Raw genomic sequence first — 27036 nt, forward strand, 5'->3', positions numbered from 1 at the left:
AAAGGTTCAAATAATTATTACTTAAATAAGTTCATTTTTCCATTTGCCGTCTTGTTCTTTTGGTCACTACCCACAGTTCTAGCTCAGAGGTGGGGGCAGGAACATAGACTGATTAATAACGATCTCTCCGTGAACTGCCACAGATAACCCAAAGATGAGGGACTAAATGCTTGTTATCTTTTCTAACTTGTTCAATAAATGCATCACATAAAAAAATACTTATGTTGTTAGGTAAGGGTATTATGTTAAACATGTCACTCTTGTGCATACCAGCAGATGGCCTTGCAAGGATGGCTGTGACACTTGGGTACAATGTTAAAGTTGGTAGGGGCCGCAGTGACAGATTCCACCTCACATTTTGCTGGCCCCGCCCCACCTCACCACACACTGACTCACAGAGCACAGAGGAAATGAGTTGAGCAAAAGCCTCTTGACACATCAGAGCAGCTCATTCAGTTGACATGTGTTTCCTATGTGTGTTGTGCGCAGATCCTTAAATAACCCCAGTCACCTGTTCTTAACAACCTTCAAAAGAAAGAAAGTAGACATCATGGGAGCATCTTCCTCTGGCTTGCTGGATGAGGCCAAAATCAGCTACATCAAAGGTAACTAAGAAATCACTTTTCTTTTTCAGAGCAGCTCAGAAAAACTTGAATGTCAGTTTTCTAATCCTAAGAAATAGAAGGGAGAGAGTAAAAGTGAAACAGAACCTATAAATGTATGGGCACAATGATAGCAGCTACTTTGGCTTTGTAGTAGTCAAAGTAGTAGCAGTAATAAAAGCAATAGATGTGGTTATTGCAGCTGTATCAATGTAGTAGTAAATTTAAAAATAAACCAAACTGCTACTTTTGTTCGATTGCTTTTAGACAGCATAAATATATTTTTATTAGTCTTCTAGTTGCTAACTTTTAGCAAAAGGCTGACAGGAAACCTGGTTAGAGGTGCGGTGTGTTACAAGGGTCCCCGGAATAATGGGTTGACTGGGGAAATTGCGGTTATTTTGGGCTGGGTACCAGCCTTGACCACCAAGCTAAGAGTGTGACAGTAACCAAGCAAAGGACATTATGCTTTAAAGTCTAATTAAATTATATCTATTTTAATGAATATTTTAACTTTAATAGAAAAAAGTAACAAAACTGATGTGCTCTGTAAATGTTTTTGCTTATTTCTCCATGTGTACATTCCTATACATGTTATCAGCACAGTCACATCCTGTCACTAATCTCCCTTGCAAACTCAAATGTAATTACAGCTATTTCCAACTATTATATTATTATGGGTTGTCAGATCTCTGTCTATCTATGTGTGTCAGTATGTAAGATGAAAGTCAGGCTGGATAGTGGTCTCATACTGTAAACAAATGATTATGATCAATCTACACTGAAGACACCGGATTAAAAACCCGGAACCACAGTCAAAACCCACTTACACACCAGCGTACACAAGCAGGACTTTTGTTAAATTCGGCCACATGACAAATTACTTCACACCTGCACACTGTGGTATTGTTTATATTTGGCCTTTGTATATGTGTGAGGTAGTTGATATATCCTCTCACCCTTTTCAGACATGTACATTATTTCTTCAAATATGCCTGTCTTGTTTTACCTCTCCAAGATTACTTTTTACTTACCATTTATTACTGTTTTTTTTTTCCCGCCGCCTGTCCCGTTTGGTTCTTTTGCCATCAGAATTATTGTCTGAAGGCCAAGAAAGATGCCCAACGGATTTACTATACCAAGTGGACCATGGACCAATACGGCCATTGGTATTATATATATATATATATAGGTAGATAGATCGATAATCTATGAGTATATAACAGTAAATACTAAATATTGAATATTATTGTGCAGCTTTAAGTGTTTTGTTAACTGCGTTAAATTTAAAAAAAATCTCCCTGGAGTCCAGTGCTAGGGCAATTTCTATACCTTACCTTACGGTTGTAAGTTTTTTGCTCAAAACATTAAAAAAAGGTTAGGGATGACTATCAAAACAGTGAGCTGACAGAGATATTGGAGTTATGTCAGCCTGATGTCTTAGTGGTCACACTGCTTTCCCATAAAAGTCACAATGAGAGACTTGCTGGGCTGGATTTGAATGGTGAATCGCCTTGTAACCATTTACAGCCATTCATGCAGTGCTGTGTTCTATGCCTTTAAGTGCTATCTAACTACAATGACATTCTCACCTGTGACCCTTTAACTCACGTAGTTATATTAATAAACGAGCATGCACAACATTATAATTCCACATGTATCTTGTGCATTTTATGCTCAGCTCAATAACATCAGGATTATTTTCAACAATATGTATATAACAGTGTGGTGTCTCGCTAACTCTTAATGAAATTTAAAATAACACTTACATTTGGTCCATGCCTGAATGTCAGACAGACTTTAACATGCTGAACAAGCTAGCTAAGTTATGTAGCCCATATCTGAAGCAGGCTATGAAAGACATTGGCCTAGCAATTTAAACATTTGTCAGTATAAAAATATTGACAAGTGCAGCTTTAATATGTACATTTCCATCCTTAAAACTAAATTTACCATTCCCAGTTACTCTGCACTTGCAATGGTTTCCTTCAGTGAAGGGTATGTATAAGTTCAAACACTCGTTTTGAAATTAGTTTTTAATATCATGGAGTTTTTAATATCTGTGTAACAATGCACACAGAGAGGAAAACTATGCTGATTACTGTTATAAAAGAATACACATGTAAATATGTGTCATTATGAAAAAAATTGTTCTAAACAAGTTTGAGTAACATCAAACATTATAATAATCCCAACAACAAGCTGTGTTTCTGTATGCATCCAGGACTGGTTGATGGTACATTCCAGAGCTTCAGTGACTTTTACCGTCAGCAGTACTCTGTAGCCTACCTTGGACACTTACACCAGGAGGTGGAGCCTAAGAGAGAGGGGAGGGGGTTATTGCTTACACGGAGGGTAAGAGTTAAATCTTTTCAAACTCAATTCGACTACATATATATTTATGCATGTTGATGCAGCTGGAAAATTGGTCTAAATTTCTAATTATGTTAAAGTTTAACCAGTGTGTGCTTGTGTGTTTGTGCACTGTACAGCCTCAGTATGCTCCTGAGGAGGTGCTGTATGAAGGGAGCATTAAGTTCTCCAACTGGGATGAGCAGCTAAAGAAATGCAGAGAGAGATACATAATTCTGCGAAGAGACTACAAAGCAGAGATACATGATAGCATGGAGGTAACACACAGATTAATACGCTCACACACAGCACGTGAAATTTGCAGTCTAAATGATTTGCATCCTGTGATGAACATTGCTATCTGTGATTCCAATTTTTAGACTTTCAACCGTGGATGTGTGGCTAAGATGGTCCTCCAGCTGACGGGGGCAATTGTTTTCACCAAAGATGACGAATCAAGAGCTCACCTTGAGAAAACCTGTGCCGGAATACTGAATGGTATTTTAGATGTGCAACAGCATGACTGATACTACTCATAGTTTGTCTTCCCAATGAAGATATGATCTGCTTTAACTCAGCATCTCTGAAGTCAGTTAATGAAAATGAAACGACTGTCAGTAGGGAAATGCTCCATGATGAGGGTATGAGTACAGCAAACTGAGTAACACTACAAACTTAATCATTTTAGTACAGATAATTATTTATATATGTAGAACACCTCACACAAGGCAACAACTTGATAACAAGCAGGTTTTAATAAAGAAGTGTAACCTTCAAGGTTTTCCGCTGGATTTAACAAATTCCTGACCGTTCAAAACATATTTGAAGTTTAGCAAGCTGTGATAAAAGGCGGAAAACACCGCAGCCATTAGGATGATTACCAATCAGTGATGCTGACTGCTTGTGTTTGTGAATGTCTAACACTGTGCCACATTGACTTATGGTATAGCATTTTCTTCTTTCCTTTCATAAAGGATCCACCAGTGCAGTCCGTCATTTGTATTAGAGCCTAGATTGTACTAAATTCTTCTAGAGGGAGAGAGATATTTTGAAAATGGAAACAGGAAACATCGAGGAAAGTAAGATTATACAGTGATACACGCTATCTATCAACTGTTCGAAACCACTTGTAAATGTCCTTGGTTTTTTTGTGTTTTTTTAAGAACATTTAAATAAAAAAAGGGTTATAATATTGTAAATGAAATTTACAATAATGAGGTGTCTGAAAAATCAGATTGTGTTGACCCGTTTAAGTGTCAAACACAAGATTTTATAGAAGAGTGTGTACTACTCCTCTCACATAACAGGACAATTTGATCAGAATAGAAGAAAATGTGGAAAGTTGCTAAAGATGATCAAGCTCAACAGAATCTCTAATGAACCTCAAATTCACATGTTCAGGCTGGGTTGGAATTTGATTTCATAACAATCTGTCAAATCAAATACCATGATTCATCATTATTAAGTAAAAAAGGTCACCAGTATCTTTGAAGATGTCCAGTATCTGATAGATTCGATTTTAGTCACTTAATTACATGATAGATAATTTACTAAACAGTCAGAGGCTTATGAGTGTAACATAAACAAAAGCTTCTTTGTTGGACACAAATTAATAGAGAATACAGTCAAACCCACATCAGTAATTTTGTTTTATTTGTGTTTCCAGGAGGAAAGGAGGACTCTTCTTCTGCAGTCGTTAATCCAGATGCATTTGCTGTGCATCTCCACTTGGCTTACACAGGCCACACCTGCTTCCTGTTTCAACAAGAGGAGGAGCGAGATCACTTCCTGTCTGGCCTGAAGACCTGTATTAGACATCGCAACCTTGGTAAACACTCATATGTATGCTTTTGCCGTGGCCCACTTAGCCTTGCTTCAGATGTGCAGGGTAATAACACAAAATAAAGACAAAACAATGTCAAATGCCTGCTTGCACAATCACTGCAAGCTAAGAAATTCCCTAAGCAGTCAAAGCCATCACACGTGTAGATAATTTTAAAAGATGAATCGCTCGCTTTCAAATTATTTGAAATATCCAATTTTTTTTAAAAAAAATGACCAGACCCATCAGTTACCTCACTTTTTCTCCCCAAAGGTCTTTAAAAGGTCTTTATATGTTGGTATGACCAAGTGCAATTTGTCTATGTGCATGACTTCTAATTTCTGAGGATGTCCTAGTTCAGAATTATGTGTTTTCATATCAAATGAAAACAGTTTTACAAAGTATGCATCATTCTAACTACTACAAGGTCAACAACAAGTTTGGGTCCATTTCTTGCTCAGTAGCTCTGAATTTTTCTAACTCTCTCCTAAGCTGGTAGTCCTTGCTAATATTTTTGAGCTAAGAGCTCAAAAGGATTTTCAATATTTTGTCATGGTGTGCAGCGCTACATGCTGTTGATTAAATCCAAATACTTTTTACAGTTGTCTAATATCAGATGTGAGTGTAAAATATTTCAAATTGTTGTAGCAGAGTCCTGCTTCTGGTTGGCTCGTCTTTAGTTTGTCATTCATGTTGTGACAGTTGCCCGGGTGACAGATATAAATATTAATGCTGCTGACTTCCTGTGTGGTTAGCTAGGATACAAACCAAAAAACAAACCCCTTCAACTTTAAGCAATAAGGTTGCAAAAACACAGCACATCATATCTGCACAAAGATATCCTCAGCAGGAAATAGCACACAGATGGCCGCCACTGTCTATTTCACTTTAGATGTGTAAAGCCACAGCACTTACAGTGATGTTGATTTTATTCATCTCAAAGTGATATATCAACCTCTTCTTCCAATAACCATATCTCTTCATTTAAACACTTCCTTGGAATTTTAAGTCTTTGACTTTTTTAAACATTTGATGATGTTCTGGTGTCCCTTCAAAAAAAAAAGCTAGCCTACCTGAAGTACTTCTGCCCCCACTGTACACTTGTATGATATATAACACATAATGTTAATTTTAGATTATTGCAATCTGCCAGTTGTGGTCAGATGTTTACATAAACTCATGAATGCCATGAATAGGCATGAATATCTTGTTAATTTAGGGGGTTTTAATTTTTTTTTTTTTCATTTGAGTTACGAATTTGTATTTTCTCTAATCCACACAGGATCATACAGGCTGAAACACACATATATGCACTCATATCCTTATAAATAAAACACAACTTGAACAAGTAGTTGTTGACAGGCTTCTGGCAAATTGTGGTTGGATATTTGACCACTCATCTTGGCAGAATTAGAAGACTTAATTTAAATTGGTATGGTAACAATATTAAACAATAGTCTGTCCAGTTTTTACCCTGCCCTTCACATCATGGTAGCTAGGATAAGGCTTTTAAAGGAATGGAGAATATTTTTGGCCAGGTTTGCAAATTAAATTAAGAGAGTTTAAAAGTATCATGTGGAGGGTATTTACAGATGTCTAAATATTGGACTTTAGAAAGAAATTTTGCAATCATTATTGAAGATTGTTTGGATAGCTATTATTTTTAGTGTTTGTGCATACAAACTAGGTTTTACATAGTCTTTTCTAAAATTAGGAAACCTGTCAGTAGCTGCAGTGAGAAAAAATGCACACTGTTTTGTGAATTTAGCAATGACACAGATGCAGACTTGGTATGTTAGTCAGAGCAAATTCAGGGGTGATAGGTAGTGATGGGACTACCTATCATTTGAAACACAGAACTATTTCTATCCATCCATCCATCCATCCAAACCAACTGAGCGAGTCCTTGGGTCTACCTCCTTGCGGTAGGACATTTCCGGAATACCTCACCTAGGAGGTGTCCGGGAGGCATTCTAGTCACATGCTCGAACCACCTCAAATGGCTCTTTCTGATGTGGACGAGCAGTGGCTCTACTTCAAGTCCCTGGTCGAGTCTTCCACTCATTGAAGAAAACTCATTTCTGCCACTTGTATATTTAACCTCATTCTTTCAGTCACTATCCAGAGCTCGTGACCATAGGTGAAGGCTGGAGCGTAGGATTGATGGCTTTGCTTTTATGCTCACCTCTGTCTTCAATTCAATTAGATTTAATTTGATTTCAATTTAAACAAATCACAACAATAGGTGCAAAAAATCACTCAGTGGGTTGAGGAGTATAAAAAAAACATGCATCATATTCAATTCAATTCAATTCAATTCAATTCAATTCAATTCAATTCAATTCAATTCAATCTATATAGTTCCAAATCACAACAGAAAAACCCAACAAGAATCATACAATCCCTAATGAGCAAGTGCTTCAGCAACAGTGGGAAGAAAAAACTCTTGGAACAGAAAGAAACCTCCAGCGGAACCAGACTCGGAGAGCGGTGGCTGGCTGGGGGTGTAGAGGGGAAGACAGGACAAAGACAAGCTGTGGAAAAGAGCCAGACAGGGTTTTCGGAACAAACTGTTAAATGTTCAGTTTCTATGCCATATGTCAGAACAAGATCTAGAATGTCATTAAAGTGGTGGGTGGGTTGTTTTATATTTTAAAAGAAGCCAATTGACGCTGTAATTTTTAGTATCTACATGGATGTTAAAATCACCCACAACAATTATTTTATCTGAGCTGAGCACATAATTTAGATAAAAAGTCTGAGAAATCGTTCAGAAACTTAGTAAGGCCCAGGTGGATGACAGATAACAACAAGTAAAACTGTTTTTTGCTATTTCCAGCTAAGGCTAAGAACCAGGCTTTCAAATTAATTAAAACTCTGTCTGGGTGTTTGGTTAATTAACAAGTTGGAGTGGAAGAGTTTTTGAACACCACTCAGACTCAGACAGTCAGGGTTTTCAAACAGGGGGCTAAACGGGGTCTCCAATTCAGTGATCCTGGCCTCCAGAGCTGCAAATAGGCATTTAATTACAAGTATCATTGTTACTAAAGTAGGCCAAGGAGTAAGTAAACATCTGACACAATGAGCAGGAAAGTGCAGGAGGAACAGGTGAAAAGACCATGCTGCTAGAGAGTCTGCTATGAGCTAATCTAAGCGAATCCCTAGAGACACATTTAGTGAATACTGTCAATATAATTAGCAGATCAATCAACAGAGAATGGATATTGTATAAAGTATGTGAAGACTATACTTTGAGATAAGATGTTGTCTATATGTTTTTAAGTAAAATCTATGCTATCTAATCAAAACTATATCTTCAGTCGATGTCAGCAGCATCCCATGTGTAAAATGTCTCTTCCTCTCCTGAAATATCTGATGGTTTACCAGAATCGCTTTGAGGCTGACCAAAAGTCAAATAGGAAATGGCCGCATGCTGTTTTTTTTTTTAAATTTATTTATTTTTAATTTTTAGCAGGATATGATTCATGACTTTCTGTTCCTTAAACTTCTGCAGAAAAAAAAATCTGAAACAGCTCAAGGGAAACTACACTACAAGACATGTTTTTTAGTGAATTAGCAAAAGAAAAAAAAGAAAAAAAGAACAAAAAAATTAGAGATGTGAAAATGGTCAGATGTGTTGTAATGAGAATGGAATATTGATGTCAGGGATCCACCGAGGATACAGGATCAGCACAATTTCTACCAAACTAAAATGACTAATGACAAAATACTAAGAATTAAGTATTTTAATACTTACCACACTTGTAGATCATTTTAAGCCACGGGTGTTCTAATAAGAATGGGATACTGATTTCAACTTTCAAAAATAAAGGGACAGGATGAGCATGCCACCAGATTCTTTCAGAATAATAACAAAATCCCTACTTCCTGCAGACCCGTGGTGTAATTCATCATATGAGAATCAAGCATATGCACGAGCCCTCCGACTCTACCGACAAGACAAAGGATGCTATGAATCCTGGGAAATGCTGCTGGGCACTGAGGAACAAGTTTGTACACACACACACATTAAAACTTTAAGCCTGTCTGTGTTCTTCATTTCACTTTAGTTCAGTTTATTTTTATAGTGCTAAATCACATTAATAGTTATCTCATGGCACTTTTTTTTCTAAAGACCCTACAATAACATGCAAGAATTAGAAAACTCCAATAATCAGATGTCCCACTACGAGCAAGCATTTGGTGACAGTTAGAAGGAAAAACTCCCTGAACCAGGCACAAGGAGGGAAAACCTCCTTGTGCTGCAACCAGTTAGAGTGTAGGGAAGGGAGACAGCAGAAAAGACAAACTGTGGAAAAAAGACAGAGATTAGCAATAATTTATGATTAAATGCAAAGTGTTGTAAAGACAAAGCCATAAACAGTGTGCTTGTGTATGTAGGTGCTTGCCTCCCAGGTGATGGAGGAAGTGTTGCCATGGTTACACAGTCAGCTTCAGTCCAGGATAAAAGGCAAGAAGACTGAAAAGATACGGCAATGGCTCGCAGTAAGTAAAAATATGACACCAAGTCTCTGCAAATTCTGAGTCTATCTATTTATGAAATGTTCCTGTTCAGGATTGTTTTAGTACTATGTCACTCGTTTAGCATGTATGTGTAGCATTTAGCAATATTCTAACTAACACTACTGAATGGTACGGTAAAAGATGATCAAAGCATTAAGCAACATTCACAGGAATTATCATCTAATCAAGCAGTTCTGAGCAGCTTGCGAACATATGAGGTAATGAGCTGCTTTGTAAGATGTGTTTAACAATATATTTATATTTAGCAATACATAGGGGTATTTCTTTTACTACACTTTTTCTCCATGGCCATTTATGCAAATTAGAACAATGTTCAAAAATGTAAACAAACATTTAGATAGCTGTCTAAAGATAATGTAATGTGTCATTGGCATATTTAAATATAAACCTTGTATTACAAAAGTCCCTATTGTAATCAACTGGGGATCTTAAGCAAAAGTTCCTTGTTATGCTGCCCCCACGTGGTCAAAAAATAGCATTTTTTAAAGTGAACTTCAAGACTTTTTCTTTCTTTAGAAATGATATAATCTGATACCATACCAATCTGATCTTCTCAGAATGCTACCTAACTTATCAGAATTAAGGGAATTATCTGACAGCAAGTATCTTTGAACTACAACACTATTATCTTTTACCCCGTGTTCCAACAAATTGTGTGTGGCAGTTTTAGCATCAGTTTTTAATCTCTCTGTTGCACAGTGTATTAATTTGTTTGTATGTATAGACAGTGCAAGCAACCCACACGTTGGTGCTGGAAAAGCTGACTGCAGGTCTGGAGGCTCTGAAGAAGGAGTGCCGTGAGACAGCATCAGACAATCAGGCACTCATCAGATCCAATCTGGACCAGATAATGTCCTCTCACTTGTTCCTGGAGCAAAAAGTCAGAGGTACACATTGTTTGACTAATCTCATCTGAAAATGCCTAGAAAATGAGTGACTGTTTTTAATGGCTAAACTCAGCTAAATCCATATTAAGCTACAAACTGAGCGTCTAGCCATGGTTCAGCTTTTGTGCACATTTTGTGAATCTGTATCTGTTTCAGCATGTGTATGTGAAGAGGCAGAAAAAGTGTGCAGTGAGTCTGTAGCACCCTACATGTCCTCCATCCTTGAAGCACTTACCGAGAACATAAGCGGAGGTATTCTTGGGATGCAGCGCACGCTGAAAACACAGATGGATTCGGCCTTTTTACACAAAAACGAAGGGACACAGGAGACAAAGAAGGTGAGAGAGGACTTGTTTTTAGTTACCCTAAAGTATTTGTGTGGCAGCCAAAATAAGAGCTGTTCCAATTCTCCAAATACTGAAGAAAGAAGTTTGAATGCTGCCTTTATCGTTTCCTTTAACATAGGATACAGTGCACCATCCTTTATGAAAACGGAGGTGAAAACACTCCCATAATTTACTACAATGGACTATCTGACAATTATGAACACAGTCGACATAAGTGGAGCAGATCATGTAAATGTTATTTGTACAGTAGCTGCATTTTCCATTTCATTCCAAACCTCTTGATATATTTACAATTTTTACCAACAGTTTGTTAAGCTCAGAGCTGAATATCACCAGGAGCCTCTAAACACTCAATGTGAAGACTGAGTGAAGAGTTTGAGGTTTTAGCAGTAACAAGAGCAATAGCAACTTTGAGCCATCCATGCAAAGTGCAGATTACGAATTCATTCTGATAACATCACCCCTTCTAAAAGTAAACTCTCCTAGTAGCAACTATCACAACCACAATGGGCATAAGACATGATTTTATGGTTTGTTTGTTTTGGGTTTTTTTGCATTTGATTTCATGCAAGATGTTAGTAAATGTTAGTAAACCTATGGCCACGAGCTGTGGGTAGTGACCGAAAGAACGAGATCCCGGATACAAGCGGCAGAAATGAGCTTCCTCCGAAGGGTGGCTGGCCTCTCCCTTAGAGATAGGGTGAGAAGTTCGGCCATCCGGGAGGGGCTCAGAGTAGAGCAGCTGCGGCTCCACATCGAAAGGAGCCAGCTGAGGTGGTTCGGGCATCTGACAAGGATGCCCCCTGGGCGCCTCCTGGGTGAGGTGTTCCAGGCATGTCCCACCGGGAGGAGGCCCCGGGGCAGACCCAGGACACGCTGGAGAGATTATATCTCTCGGCTGACCTGGGAACGCCTTGGTATTCCCCCGGATAAGCTGGAGGAGGCGGCTGGGGAGAGGGAGGTCTGGGCCTCTTTGCTTAGGCTGCTGCCCCTGCGACCCGGCCTCAGATAAAGCGGATGAAGATGGATGGATGGATGGATGTTAGTAAATCTGGCCATAAATGTTCCTTCTTCTTTAAAGTGCCAGCCTTTGTAATGAAGGGATATTTTTCACAGGCTGTTCTCATTTACATAATCTCCATAAAACAGAACACAGTGTGGCATTTTGTACTCCATCTTCCTCATATTGTAGTTTCAACACAGCTGGGACATTTTCATTAAGGTTAGACTTTTGGAAGGCACCCATTGTGCCGCTTTTGTGCCATCTTGAAGAGGGTCTCATTTGAAATCAAGAAACACAAGATGTTTGAAGTTGAAGATGTCTGAAGTTTTTGCTTGCCCAAATTTTCAAAAGTGCTGACAGAAAGCATTTGCTCTATTTCTTTTAGGCCTTGTCCAGTCTACGATCAATGCGTCTAGATCAGTGCTACAAGCAGGTGGAGAACCTGACAGAGAAACTCGAAGCCTTAAAAGAGCGATTTGGATTGAGCAGCATTCATAGACTGGTTCACTATGCAAGTCTGGAGATGGAGCTGGTATGAAGCACAATCTTCAGTATAGACATGGCCTCTCAAGGAGCCTAAAAGTAGAAAAGATTGACGTGAGCCGTTTTTTAGTGTTTGCTGTGTGTGTGTTACAGTTGCTGGACAGTGCTGTCTACACCTTGGAACAGTTCCTCCAGTCATCAGCCAGACTGCAGCCCACTCAGGTTCCTGTTAAGCTGAACAGGGCTACAGAAAGAGTGCTGAAGGTAAATAAGTTAATTATTTTGAATTAAATTTTTATTTAATAAAAAATCTATCATGTGTGATCAGAAGATTTCTGAAGGAACTGTATAGACCGTGTATTTTAGAAATCCAAATAAATGAAATATATGTGATTTTCATAAAATAAGGAATAAATATGCTTAGATACACCATTAAAATGTTACACACTGAAACAAAATGATGTGTGCATTCTAGTGGGAACCCTGGACTCTGGTCCCAAACCCTAAAAACATGTCTTTGTAGCAGGTGTAGTGCGCAGCTTGTTAAACCTGGAAAGCCCTGAGAGACTATTTGAAATCTACAAAGAAAAAGTATTTGTGTCACTGACAACTTGTGTTTTTATGTGGGTCAGTTGCAAATTGACACACTACAAGTTCAATTGCGGATTCAGACAGCAAAGTAAACTAACCTGTCACAGTGATAAGTAACTTGTTCCTGTTTTCTAGTGTGCCCCACAAATACAATACAATCTTTGCTCAAAAGTGAGTATTACAAAAAATCTTGCTTGTGTGTGTGAGTAGCAGCTGGACTATGACAGCAGGGTAGTCCAGAGGAGGCTGTACGAGGAAGCCCTGCTGGAGATCACTCTGCCTACTCTCACCAGGAAGATGGACAGCAAGTGGAAAACTGTAGGTCAACCTGCTGCTACTTCACTCTGTCTGACTCTATCGTGTGTTATTGATATTTTATATTCTACAAAGCATGGACTGTCTGGTTTTCTGTGTCTAGGAGCTGCAACAGTTTGAGCAGTACATTTTCGCTGACTACAGCAGTTTTATCCTGGTTCATAACATTTACGATGATGTTCTGAAAACCATTCTCAGCAAGCAGATAGAGACAGGTAAATATTGATCTTGATATTGATCTTTGTTTGTGCATTGGTATAGATTTTGTTTCTTCTTTTTTCTGGTATTCTCTCCTAGGCTACAAGGAGACAGGTTACAAATTAAACGAAAATCCTGGACTCATTTTATTTACATGGTTTTACCTCAGAGAGAAGCATCATTGTGAATCTATAAATTGTAAGGATTTGGTCACTTTTACCCTGTCATGAAGCATCTTCAACCTATTCTTGGATGACAGTGCATCCAAGCCCATTCATCAGGCACAGAGAACACTCATTTTCTGCTTCTAAATTGAAACTGAGGTTATTGTACACAGCCCAGAAAACCTTAGAAATATGGTATCTAATCAGATTCTTGCTCTGGATGGCATTACCTTGGCCTCCAGTAACGCTGTGAGGAACCTTGGAGTCATTGTTGACCAGGATATGTCCTTCAATGCACATATTAAACAAATATGTAGGACTGCTTTCTTCCATTTGCTCAATATCTCCACAAGTCTCAGAGTGACGCTGAAAAACTAGTTCATGCATTTATTACTTCTAGGTTGGACTACTGTAATTCATTATTATGAGGATGTCCTAAAAACTCCCTAAAAAGCCTTCAGTCGATCCAAAATGCTGCAGCAAGAGTCCTGACAGGGACTAGAAAGAGAGAGCAGATTTCTCAGATATTGGCTTCGCTTCATTGGCTCCCTGTTAAATCCAGAATTAAATTTGAAATCCTGCTCCTCACATACAAGGCCCCATCTTATCTTAATGACCATATCACCCTTTTAGAGTACTTCGCTCTTGCACTGCAAACTTACTTATGGTTCCAAGAGGATTTAAAAATAGTAAAAAAGTAGTACATCGTACTTGTATGATTAGGCTTAAAACCTTCTGTAACAAACCACGGCAGACACAGCAGACCTGGTGACATTTTTATGCTCTTAAGCATCCTTTATTAACTCTCACACGTTGCTATTCACACCACAGCCAGCTTAACATACCGACAACAACAAGAACCACACTCAGGACCCAGTAGTATTTAAGCAGGGTGGTGTGATGACCCGATGCAGCTCCAGTGCGTTGGCTTCTCCTCCAGCTGTGCCACAACCACGCCTGCCACACTTTCCTTTTTCTAAAGCGTATAGTTAGACAGTAATCAGGTGACCCTGAATCCTCCCTTAGTTATGCTGCAATAGATGTAGGCTGCTGGGGGATTCCCATGATGCACTGAATATTTCTTCTTCACTCACTATGTGTTAATAGACCTCTCTGTATTGAGTCATACTTGTTATTAATCTCTGGCTCTCTTCACAGCATGTCTTTTATCCTGTCTTCCTTCTCTCACCCCAACCAATCACAGCAGATGGCCCCGCCCCTCCCTGAGCCTGGTTCTGCCGGAGGTTTCTTCCTGTTTAAAGGGAGTTTACCTTCCCACTGTCGCCCAAGTGCTTGCTCATAGGGGGTCATATGATTGTTGGGTTTTTCTCTGTATTTATTATTGTTTATATATATCTTACAATTTGAGTGGTTTGGAAAAACGTGCTTCATATCTAATTCCATTCAATTTAGTTCAGTTTTATTTCTATAGCACTGAATCACAACAACAGTTGCCTCAAGGTGCTTTATATTGTATAGTAAAGTAAAGTAAAGTAAAGACTTAATAATACAGAGAATCCCAACAAAAATCATATTACCCCCCCTATGAACAAGCGCTTTGGTGACAGTGGGAAGGAAAAACAGCAGAATCAAACTCATTGAGGAGCAGCCATTTGCTGCGACCGGGTGGGGGTGTGGGGAGGAAGACAGGAAGAGAGCCAGAGATTAATTATGACTAATATTTGAATGCAGAAACCTGTATAAAGACATAGTGAGAAAAAGGTTAGTGAAGAATAAACACTCTCCCCAGTGCATCAAGGGAAGCCCCCTCCCGCAGCTTAGACCTAAGCCTGATCTTTACAAGAGGGTGTCTGTCTCTCCAATCCAAACTGGAAGCTGGTTCCATAGAAGAGGGGCCCAAAAGAAGGCTCTCCCTCCCATTCTACTTTTAAACACCCTAGGAATCACAATTAAGCCAGCAGTCTGAGAACAAAGTGCTCTGTTGGTGTGATACGATAACTATGAGGTTTTTAAGATAAGATGGGGCCGGTTCTTCAAGACCTTTTACGTGATAAAAAGGTTTTTAAATTCAATTCTGGATTTAACAGGGAGGCATTGAACAGAATCCAGGATGAGAAAAATATGCTCTTTCTTTGTGTAATGGGGAAGGCTTTAGGACCCAGGGGACTCAATGGAGGGCATAAAAGAGGGCGTAGTAACAGGTGCTGACGATTCCCACTGACAAGCGGCTGTGAGTAATGGATGCGTGAGTAGGTGAAGAGCCGAGAAGTTTAATCGCCTACGACGCAAACTGTGGTTTTAAACCTCTATAGATGAGGTTCAAGTAGTGATTTCTGTGGAAGAAAAGGCCAAGACAAATCAGGTGTGCAGCAAATACAGTTGCCTACTCGAGGGCAGGCTGCACATGCGACCTTGTCACTGTTTTTTTCCTCCTTCTCTGTATGGTTGTGTTTTGTTGGTTTTAGCAGGTCACCGTTTTTAATTATTTTTGTTGTTTTATTTCGGGTTTTGTTTATTTTTATTGGGTTGGTGCAATACTAAGCGGGCAACGTGCAATCCCTGAGTGGGGCTCATACCTCGGGGGAATGAGGATTTTTTAGTGGTGCTCTGTGTGTGGATTTGCCGTGATTAAGGTTTATTAAGAGTGCTTTTGTATTACCACCGTCTATTGCCTGAACTAGCACTTAGTGCATGCTATAAGTGTTCGGTTGGGCCTTTTTATGTTTGAGGTGGATTTGTCTCTTTTAGAGTGACGAGCACCTGGGACCGCCAGGGAGGAACAAACCCTCAGGTGATAGCTTCGTTGCTGGCAAGGTTGCACCGCTACTATTTTTTTGTTGTAGCGATGTTTTAGGTTTTTTTTTCTTTTTCTCAAAACTTTGGTGTCTTGTCATGTTAATAAATTGTTGAACATCTTTTACTGATATTGACCCTCTTGTCCTGTTTATTCTGGATTCGATCCTGTGAGAGTTTTTTTTGGTCTGAAAGTTCGTACTAGTCATAAGAGAGGCCCACAGTGGTTACTTGGTGCCTTATACCACGCTACATTAATTGGCGTTGTCGACAGAATCTAGGTCATATCAGTTACGGTGTTTGGTTTTTATTTTGACGGTGGCCCTGCTTATTTTAGGAAGAATATTAAAGGAGAGGAGGGAAAGAAAAAAAAACAGTGACATTTTCTACGGAGGGGAAGCCAACGCTTGGACTGCTGTGGGGATAATAGACCTCCGTCGCCGACCTTATGGATGACGTACAGGCCCTTTTGGAGCAGCTGCAACAGCTAAAAGCAGCAAATGAACAGTTGAGGGACCAATTACAGGAACGTTCTCCTGTGACTGGCCAAGTGCCAGACCCAGTGCCAGGTCCATCTACTGTGCCCTCAAATATGAATTCAATAAATGAAGCTTCCAATGTGTGTTACGTTTATGCACCTCGGGAGCGTAAATGCCCAAGGTTCACCGGTAAACTGTCAGTGGACTTGTTAACGGTTGACCAGTGGGTGGAAGAAGTACATAGGTGCTTGGAGATTCGTCCTATGTCAAGAGCAGCACAAGTGATGTTTGTGATGGACCATCTTGATGGCAGTGCCAAATCGGACGTCTGTTTTCATTCGAGTATCAGCAGAGACACTCCTGACAAGATCTTTGATATTTTGGTCGAGAACTATAGCTGCACTCAGTCATATGTAGCTGCCCAGCTACAGTTCTTCCAGCGCACCCAGCGAGAAGGGGAATCTCTGCGAGATTACTCTCATGCTCTTAAATCTCTAATGGACATTGTAAGCTGTAAGACACCAGGTGGTATTCCAAATTCTGACATATTGTTAAGAGATCAGTTTACTGAACATGTCCATGATGATATGCTGCGTAGAGAGCTGAAACAGCGGGTCCTCCAAACACCAGACCTGTCCTTTCTTGCCCTACGCAGTATTGCCCTTAAGTGGGCTGATGTAGGGAGGCAGGGAGGGAAAACTAGGCCCCGAGCCTATTCCTGTGATACGAATTGCCAGGTAGTAGAGGGAGTTAATGCAGAGATGCATGCAGTCACCCTCGGGTCTAATGATGACATTCTACAGATAAAAGAGTGCCTTCGTAAACAACAGGTTCAATTGGATACGCTTATGAAGCAGATGTCGGTCCATTTCTCACAGCCGTCTCAGACTAACATCCCCTCGATCTCTCCCACCACTGGGCCCTTTCGTTTCCAGGCAGATGGAAAGCCAATTTGCCATCGGTGTGGTAGGGCTGGTCACATTGCCAGGTTCTGTAGGGTCAAACATCTAGCCACGAAGAACAGTGGTGGGTCTCATGCTGACGCACATGCACACAGTCAGGTTGTGGAACAAGGCCCTGAGTCTCAGCTGTCGGGAAACTAGGTCCCTCTGGTGCAGAGAGCCAGGCATCGGGAACAGGGTTTGTAGGCTCAGCTGAAGTTGTTATGGGAGATCCCTCTCGCTTAATTGGAAATTGTCCAGTGGTGGAAATAGAAATGGGGGGTGTTATAGTTCCCTGTCTTTTGGATACTGGGTCCATGGTCACCACTATTCGAGAGAGTTTCTTTGAGAAGCACTTTAGGCCGCAGGGGGTGGGGCACTTAAAGAAATGCCAATGGTTACGCCTCAGGGCAGCTAATGGGTCGAAAATCCCCTATATAGGCTACATGGAGCTTGATGTGACTGTTTTTGGCGGCATCCTGACAAAAATGGGCGTGTTAGTGGTGGAGGACCCTCGAGATGGTAGCGTTCAGCAGCCACAGAGTGTGCCTGGTCTCTTGGGGATGAATATCATTAGCCGTTGTTACCACCTACTCTTGGAACAGTTCGGCCCTCGTCTGTTTGAATCCCCTGCCCTTGAAAATGCCAATAAGACGTGGAAAGAGACACTTCATAAGTGTCAGCGCATTGAGGCTTTGAATACATCCGGGTATTTAGGTAAAGCAAAAGTCTATGGTCGAGCTGTTTGTGTCCCTGCTGGGTCGTTGAAATGGATACGCACTAGTTGCCCCTCTGCTGCTAATATTAAATTTCCCATCAGTGCTCCTGGAGCCTATAGCGACGGGTAATCCCCTGCCGGGGGGCATCTTGGTTTCTCCGGCCCTCATTTCTGTTGAACAAGGTGTGGTTGACATTCCGGTGGTTAATGTGGGAACTGAGGATGTTTGGTTACCGCCTTGTACACAACTAGGCGAGTTGCATCTGGTTGACCCCCCATCATCTGGGAACCCTGTCGTTATCGCAGAGTCTGAGGACTCCACGCTGCCGATAACGATGCACGAAGTGACCGTACAGGCGCATTCGCACTTTGATGTTTCTGAACTCTCATGGCCTACTTTGTCCAATGAACAGGTCCAACAAGGAGTGTCACTTTTGCAGAAGCATTGTTCAGTTTTTAGTCATGGGGAGGGAGATTTAGGATGTACCACATTGGTGGAACATGAGATCCCTTTAATGGACGATGCCCCAGTGCGACAGCGGTATTGTAGGCTCCCACCTTCTCAGTATGAACAAGTGAAAGCTCATATTAAAGATTTGTTGGATCAGGGAGTAGTGCGTTTAAGCAGTAGCCCTTATTCTTCCCCAATTGTGGTGGTTTTCAAGAAAAATGGGGAGATTAGGCTGTGTGTTGATTACCGTTTGCTTAATGCCAAGACACGGAAAGATGCTTATCCCTTACCCCGTATTGAGGAGTCATTAGATGCCCTGACGGGAGCACAGTGGTTCTCTACATTGGACCTTGCAAGTGGGTATAATCAAGTACCAGTGGCCGAGAAGGACAAAGCCAAGACTGCTTTCTGTACCCCTTTTGGGTTGTTCGAATTCAATCGAATGCCATTTGGGCTTTGTAATGCCCCTAGCACCTTTCAGCGGCTAATGGAGCGGATTTTTGGGGACCAAAGTTTCCAGTCCCTCTTATTGTACCTGGATGATATCGTGGTGTTTTCATCCTCTTTTGAACAGCATTTGGAGCGTCTTGACTTGGTCTTAACGCGGCTGAAAGAGCACAATCTAAAGTTGAAGCTGGAGAAGTGTCACTTTTTCCAGCCAGAGGTTCAATACCTCGGGCATGTGATATCGGCTTCTGGGGTGGCGACCGACCCCTCTAAGATTAGTGCAGTGGCTGGGTGGGCGCGACCGACTACTTGTATAGAGCTACAGTCATTTTTGGGATTTGCCTCATATTACCGGCGGTTTGTCAAGTATGCTGCCCCGCTTCACCGGCTGGTGGGCGAGCTGGGAGGTACCAAGAAGAAACGTAGAAGTGGTACCAGTGGGCCAATGGGCCAATGGGTCACCTTTGGAGTGAGGAATGTGAGAATGCATTCCAAACATTAAAAAGGTTGCTGGTTAGTGCCCCAGTATTGGCCTATGCCGACTTTGCTAAACCTTTCGTCCTTGAGATAGATGCCAGTCAGGCAGGGTTAGGGGCAGTACTATCCCAGGAGCAAGAAGGGAAGAGACGGCCAGTTGCTTTTGCTAGCCGGGGCCTGCGACCTAGTGAAAGGAATATGTCCAATTATAGCTCTAGAAAGTTGGAATTTTTGGCTCTAAAATGGGCTGTCACTCAAAAGTTTCGGGAGTATTTGTTGGGAAATAAGTTTGTCGTGTTCACAGATAACAATCCTCTCAGTTATTTGCAGACTGCTAAATTGGGAGCTGTAGAGCAGCGATGGGCCTCAGAGCTAGCTGTGTTTAATTTTGAGATTAAATACAGGCCAGGTCCCAGCAACCGCAATGCTGATGCGTTGTCACGGCAGCTACACCCACAGAGTTCATCTGGCCTGCTTCCAGGGGTGAAGATCCCACAGACAGATGTGCAAGACCAGACAGATGTGGGGCAGCTGGGAGATGCTGTTGCTGCTACGTGTAGGGCCATAGGTGCATTTCCATCCCGACCTAAAGCTGACTTAATATCCCTTCAAGCTGCCGACCCGGTAATTGGCCCTTTCTTACAGTATTGGGAAAGTGGGAGGCTGCCTACTAAACAGGAAATGGGAAATGTAAGTAAGGGAGTGAAAAAGTTGTTGCAACAGTGGCCCAGAATCAAGTTGAAGGAAGGTGTCTTGTATCGTCAAGTTCAGACACCTGGTAATGGCAAAGTTTTGCTTCAACTGTTGCTACCCCAGTGCTTGCAAATAGAGGTTCTAAGAAGTTTACATGATGATCATGGTCATCAAGGCATTGGACGCACTACCAGCCTGGTGAGAGAAAGGTGTTTTTGGCCTTTTATGGCACGAGACATTGAGAAATATTGTCAGGAGTGCGATCGTTGTGTCTTGGCAAAGGCTGTACAACCAAAGGTTCGCACATTTAGGGGGGGTTTGGTGGCCGCTAAACCCCTGGAAGTCATTGCCATTGATTTCAGTGTTTTGGACAAGTCTAGTGATGGGCGTGAGAATGTACTTGTGGTCACTGACGTGTTTTCGAAGTTCTCTCAAGCATACCCTACAGTAGATCAACGGGCAAGTACAGTGGCACGGGTGTTAACTGAAAAATGGTTTTATATCTATGGGGTCCCTAAGCGTATCCATAGTGATCAAGGAAAGAGCTTTGAGGGAGATTTGTTGAAACGTCTGTGTCACCTGTATGGCATAGACAAAAGCAGGACCACGCCATATCACCCTGAAGGCAATGGACAATGCGAGAGATTTAACAGAACACTCCATGATCTGTTGCGCACACTCCCTACTGATAAGAAAAGAAAGTGGCCGCAATACTTGCCACAGGTATTGTATGCTTACAATACCACAGAACATCAGTCTACTGGTTTTTCACCGTATGAGCTTATGTTTGGCCAGAAGCCCCAGTTGCCTGTTGATTTCCTACTGGGGGCTTCCCAGTCGGAATCAATGTCTAGATCTGCGCAGGAGTGGGTGGAGGAGCATAAACAACGTTTAAGCTCGGTTTATGTGCATGCGAGAGAACAACTCCAACAAGCTGCAGAGAGGAGAAATAAACATTTTCAGCCCACAGTTATTTCCCTTCTCCCCCCAGGTACTTTGGTTTATCGGAAAAGTCACCCTTTAGGCCGCCATAAGATCCATGATGCCTGGGATTCTACGGTGTATGTTGTTGTGCAGAGTATGGACAAAGAAGGCAGGGTTTATAAAATACGCCCTAGAGATCATTCAGGCCCTGACAAAAACTTAAATCGGGCAGAGTTGAGAGTAATACCTTTGGGTACTATGGCACCTGCTCCAGACCAACATCCCCTCGCTGACCCAGGGCTGGTACTTGAGTCACCCCAGCAATCAATATCGGATATACCAGATGATGACAGTGAGGTGGGTGGAGTTATACTCGCCATGGCTCCAAACCCACCCAGAGATCAGCTACCCTTGGTATCGGTTTCAGAGCCTGTTGGTGAAACTAGGAGTCTAGGCCTGAGCAACCTGAACCCTGTAACCCTAGTTCCAGAACAGCCAAGGGAAAGTGGGATTGATAATAGGGAGAATGTTCCAGAGCAGGACCCGGGAAGAGTTCAGGAGCGGCCTAAAAGAAGTACAGCAGGAAAACATTCAAACCCCTTTAACCTCCCGCGGTCAGTAAATTCGACGGTTGTTTTTCTCACCGGTGATTCACAAAGTTCCCCTGTCCATAATGGTTTGCCCCAAAATGTATTTAGGCCCTGGCAGTAAGTGGTCGCCGGGACGGTGACCTTTTAAAATGAGGGCAATTGTAATGGGGAAGGCTTTAGGACCCAGGGGACTCAATGGAGGGCATAAAAGAGGGCGTAGTAACAGGTGCTGACGATTCCCACTGACAAGCGGCTGTGAGTAATGGATGCGTGAGTAGGTGAAGAGCCGAGAAGTTTAATCGCCTACGACGCAAACTGTGGTTTTAAACCTCTATAGATGAGGTTCAAGTAGTGATTTCTGTGGAAGAAAAGGCCAAGACAAATCAGGTGTGCAGCAAATACAGTTGCCTACTCGAGGGCAGGCTGCACATGCGACCTTGTCACTGTTTTTTTCCTCCTTCTCTGTATGATTGTGTTTTGTTGGTTTTAGCAGGTCACCGTTTTTAATTATTTTTGTCGTTTTATTTCATGTTTTGTTTATTTTTATTGGGTTGGTGCAATACTAAGCGGGCAACGTGCAATCCCTGAGTGGGGCTCATACCTCGGGGGAATGAGGATTTTTTAGTGGTGCTCTGTGTGTGGATTTGCCGTGATTAAGGTTTATTAAGAGTGCTTTTGTATTACCACCGTCTATTGCCTGAACTAGCACTTAGTGCATGCTATAAGTGTTCGGTTGGGCCTTTTTATGTTTGAGGTGGATTTGTCTCTTTTAGAGTGACGAGCACCCGGGACCGCCAAGGAGGAACAAACCCTCAGGTGATAGCTTCGTTGCTGGCAAGGTTGCACCGCTACTATTTTTTTGTTGTAGCGATGTTTTAGGTTTTTTTTCTTTTTCTCAAAACTTTGGTGTCTTGTCATGTTAATAAATTGTTGAACATCTTTTACTGATATTGACCCTCTTGTCCTGTTTATTCTGGATTCGATCCTGTGAGAGTTTTTTTTGGTCTGAAAGTTCGTACTAGTCATAAGAGAGGCCCACAGTGGTTACTTGGTGGCTTATACCACGCTACATTTGTAGTCCCTTGTCAGTACTCCTGCGGCAGCATTTTGGATTGACTGAAGGCTTTTCAAGGTGTTTTTAGGACAGCCTGACAATAATGAATTTTCTACTCCGTGTAGAAAATTCCCGTGTAAAAAAAAAAATGGGTTCTGAAAACCTGTACATCCATTAGGCAGCTGACAGAATGAAGTGCTCTGTCCTATAATGAAACCTGTGACAAATACTGAATATGAACTGGAACATTCCTGTTTGGTCCAAACATAAATTATGATTTTGTCTCTTCCTCATTATCAGCTGTCCAGGATGCAGCTAGTAAGAAAAGCAACAATCTCCTGTTGGACACTTCAGATCTTGCAATTAGTCAGTACAGTTTGCTGGGACAGACGCCTCCAAACTCTGCACCAGACAGCCCATCTGTTCATGCCCGACGGTCCTCCTCAGCCATGCCCACTGATGATCAAGAAACAATTTCTGCAGTGGAAGAAAAAAGTCAGACAGTTGATGTTTGCCCCCAGAGGAAGACAGAAGGTAACACTGATAGTGAATGTGACCAGACACATGTCTCTGACCAGAGCACAGTGCTTCTTTCTCCAGTTATTATCGTGACACAACAGTTGGATGAAACTGGCAGCAAAGAGGACCTGTTCCTGAAGGAAACCATAGAAGTTCAGATCACAACTGATGCATCTTCTACAGCAACAGAGCCAACAATAGCAAACAGATCAGACACAGATGCAAATGTTACATATGAAGTCAATGCACCCAAGTTATCTGCTGAACAAGGACCGACCATCCCAGACTCTCTGGAGTCGTCCCCTCTGGTCTCACCTCAGACAACAGAGATCCAAGTTCAAAGTGAACCTGCTATGCCTGACCTTTCAGTCTCAAATCAGCCATCAGAAGAGGATTCTTCCAACCAGCCTGCCTTACCATCACACCCACCTGATGCAGATAGTCCAGTACAAATCAGCCTCGGATCACTAAGTGAGGCAATTGCTTGCAGTTCCTCAGAACCTTCTGTTATGCCAATGATGGGACAGCAGACCACTGACAGAGCAGTCTATTTGACAGGAGAACTTAAAGACAATTGGGAGGTGGAGAGAGTAAAAGAGGAGAAACACAAAGATGAAGCAGAAATTGAGGGGCGTGAGACAATTCAAGCATGGGAAGAACAGAGAGAGAAAGAAGAGGTAACAGAGGAAGAAACAGGTGAGGGGCAGATGGAGATCCAAACAGGAGGTGAGCCTGCTGATGACAGCTCATCTGGATCACCAGTGGAGACCACCACTGCCTTAAACACAGAGCAGAAAAAGAATAAAGAGATGATGGAGGAAGAAGTGCCAAGCAGTGAACTCAGGATTGAAAATAAAAAGGATGAAGATGAAGCAGTCACAGAGAAAGGAGATTCTACAGAAGAAAAAAAAGAAGAGGATACACCAGTAGAGAGTGCTAATGAGCTACTTTCGGACAGCGTGGCTTGCATCAGAGAACTTGTGGTTGAGATTATTGAGATAGAAACAACAGTCTCCCCTGTTGCTGACAGTAGCAACAATCTCTGAAACAAGCATTAAAACAGCAAGAGCAGTTCCAGACCAATGATTCCCAACCAGATAAAAGTCACTTCAATAAGCCTTACATTTTCTAATTATTCCAGACAGAAATTTGTGCTGATTTAATTAATGTGCTGTGTTTTCATACAACAGTAAACTGAAAAATGGAATAGTTTGTCATTCTATTGTAACTCTTTTGTTGCTTTTTTTGATTCTATATTTTCTATAACAATTGCATTGAATCATCCAAATAAAGATGTTAAACTTGTGATTTTTTTTTTTAAAAAGTCGCTTTAATAATTCATTTGATTTGGTCCTCTTTAACCAATAAGCTCCAACTAATGCACGGAGATCTTTCTGAGACCTTTCTAAAGCTGTTGTGGCAGGCATGTAACCACCAGGATGAATATTCAGTTGGATGGTCAATTCAGTTGGATGGTCAATCAAGCACAATGATAAAATGACCGGCAAACCATTTGGTAATAGTTTTGGCACTATGAGAAGGTGGAAAGCCCTGCTGGAAAGGAAATCTGCATCTCTATAAAGCTTGTCAGTAGACTGAAGCATGGAGAGCTCTATAATCTCCTGGTGGACAGCTGCGATGGCCTTAGATTCGAGAAAACACAGTGGACCAACTCCCACCAATGCTAGCAAGATGACATGCAAACCACAAAACAGACTACCTAAACTTCACACTGGTCTTCAAGCACCTTGAATTTCGTGTGTCAACACACAAGGTGACACACATTTGAAACACGAAATTTCAAATGAAATGCAAAGTTGGTTCATGAATAGTTTGATATTCCAAATATGACAGTTGTGCCTCCTTTAAGTGTTGGCTTACCTGCATGCCACTCCAGGAACTGTAAAAAACAAGATTGATTAAGATGAAGATTGAAGTTTTGATTTAAAGTCATGTCTGTGAAGGTTCTCAGTCATCCAGGTCATCGTAGTCAAAGGAGCTTGCAAAGAAAAGCGTCTGGACTTCTTTAAGTTGCTTGAAGACGTTTCACCTCTCATCCGAGAAGCTTCTTCAGTTCTAAGGTCAAATGGTGGAGAGTCCCAGATATAAACCTAGTGGGAGTAACCCCCCACAGAGGGACAAAAGGACCCCCTGATGATCCTCTAATCGCCTGAGCCAAGGTGTGAAACTGGGTGTGGGTCCCAATCAGCCAGAGTTTCGGGTGTGTTCATTGTGAAACCTGGCCCCACCTTATCATGCGAATTCCTGAGGTCAGATGGCCCAGGATGTGAGTGGGCGTTAAGGCATCTGGGAAGGGATCTTAAAACTGGATTATAGATGGCAGAGAGTTGGTGTCGTAAACCCCCGCCTCTGTTCAAAGATGGTCGCTCACAGTGGACATAGATGGCTTCTTTCACTCCTCTTTCAAACCCTCTGTCCTCTCTGTCCAAAATGTGAACATTGGCATCCTCGAAAGAGTGACCTTTATCCTTAAGATGCAGATGGACTGCTGAGTCTTGTCCTGTGGAGGTGGCTCTTCTGTGTTGTGCCATGCGCTTGTGAAGTGGCTGTTTGGTCTCTCCAATGTAGAGGTCTGGGCATTCCTCGCTGCACTGTACAGCATACACCACATTGTTAAGTTTGTGTTTTGGCGTTTTGTCTTTCGGGTGAACCAGTTTTTGTCTGAGCGTGTTGCTGGGTCTGAAATACACTGGGATGTCATGCTTGGAGAAAACTCTCCTGAGTTTCTCTGATACACCGGCTACATAGGGGATGACAATGTTGTTGCGTCTGTCCTTCTTATCCTCCCTCGCTGGTGTCTGGTCTTCTTTTCTGTGCCTCTTTGCTGACTTTAAGAACGCCCATTTAGGATAGCCGCACGTTTTGAGTGCTTCCTTTACATGTGTGTGTTCCTTCTTTTTTCCTTCAGGCTTAGAGGGAACATGTTCTGCCCGGTGGTGTAATAATAATAATAATGGATTGGATTTATATAGCGCTTTTCAAGGCACCCAAAGCGCTTTACAATGCCACTATTCATTCACTCTCGCATTCACACACACTGGTGGAGGTAGCTACGTAGCCACAGCTTCCCTGGGGCAGACTGACAGAAGCGAGGCTGCCATATCGCGCCATCGGCCCCTACCAGTAGGCGGTAGGTGAAGTGTCTTGCCCAAGGACACAACGATCAGGACAGAGAGCCCGGGGATCGAACCGGCGACCTTCCGGTTACAGATACGCTTCCCAACCCCCTGAGCCACGGTCGCCCCAGTAATTAGGGTCCTAATTACTCCAAGTTTGTGTTCTAAAGGGTGATGGGAGTGCCATGGGCTCCCCCGTGTCACCTATTGTAGCCAACCTTTACATGGAGGAAGTGGAAAGGAAGGCTCTTGGCTCTTTCAAAGGAAGAGTACCCAGCCACTGGTACAGATATGTTGGACGACACCTGGGTCAAAATCAAGACACAAGAAGTGGAATACTTCACTGCGCACATTAACGCTGTGGATAAAAACATCAAGTTCACCAGGGAAGACACAAAGGACAACTGTTTGCCGTTCCTGGACTGCGCTGTGCACATTGAAGAGAACGGCAAACTCAACATCGAAGTTTACCGGAAGCCCACACACACGGACCAGTACCTCCTCTTTGACTCCCATCCCAGGTTTCACAATGAACAGACCCAA

General features: G+C 42.0%; 1 protein-coding gene across 1 annotated transcript; it reads left to right on the forward strand.

Moving 5' to 3' along the window:
- Positions 1 to 453: 453 nt before the first annotated feature.
- LOC147331941 (protein Niban 1-like) lies at positions 454 to 27028 on the forward strand. Its single transcript, XM_086288286.1, has 14 exons — positions 454 to 605; positions 2827 to 2957; positions 3095 to 3232; positions 3335 to 3452; positions 4621 to 4782; positions 8671 to 8786; positions 9178 to 9282; positions 10046 to 10208; positions 10365 to 10546; positions 11944 to 12090; positions 12195 to 12305; positions 12843 to 12950; positions 13051 to 13162; positions 23138 to 27028. Exons 1-14 carry the CDS (start codon positions 473 to 475, stop codon positions 24400 to 24402), a joined length of 2991 nt encoding a protein of 996 aa, XP_086144412.1. The 5' UTR covers positions 454 to 472; the 3' UTR covers positions 24403 to 27028.
- Positions 27029 to 27036: the final 8 nt, after the last annotated feature.

The sequence above is a fragment of the Aulonocara sp. 'chitande type north' Nkhata Bay genome, linkage group LG4 (assembly GCF_057382095.1).
Source record: "Aulonocara sp. 'chitande type north' Nkhata Bay isolate Kocher_YH1m ecotype deep benthic linkage group LG4, A_spYH_male_GT1.1, whole genome shotgun sequence".
In the NCBI taxonomy this organism is placed as follows: domain Eukaryota; kingdom Metazoa; phylum Chordata; class Actinopteri; order Cichliformes; family Cichlidae; genus Aulonocara; species Aulonocara sp. 'chitande type north' Nkhata Bay.

Bases quoted from the DNA above. Each gene is read 5' to 3' on its own strand.
- LOC147331941 (XM_086288286.1), top strand. From the start codon at position 473: ATGTGTGTTGTGCGCAGATCCTTAAATAACCCCAGTCACCTGTTCTTA. The intron at 3,453-4,620 runs GTATTTTAGATG...TTGTGTTTCCAG, and splicing joins CTGTGCCGGAATACTGAATG to GAGGAAAGGAGGACTCTTCT. The intron at 10,547-11,943 runs GTGAGAGAGGAC...TATTTCTTTTAG, and splicing joins GGACACAGGAGACAAAGAAG to GCCTTGTCCAGTCTACGATC.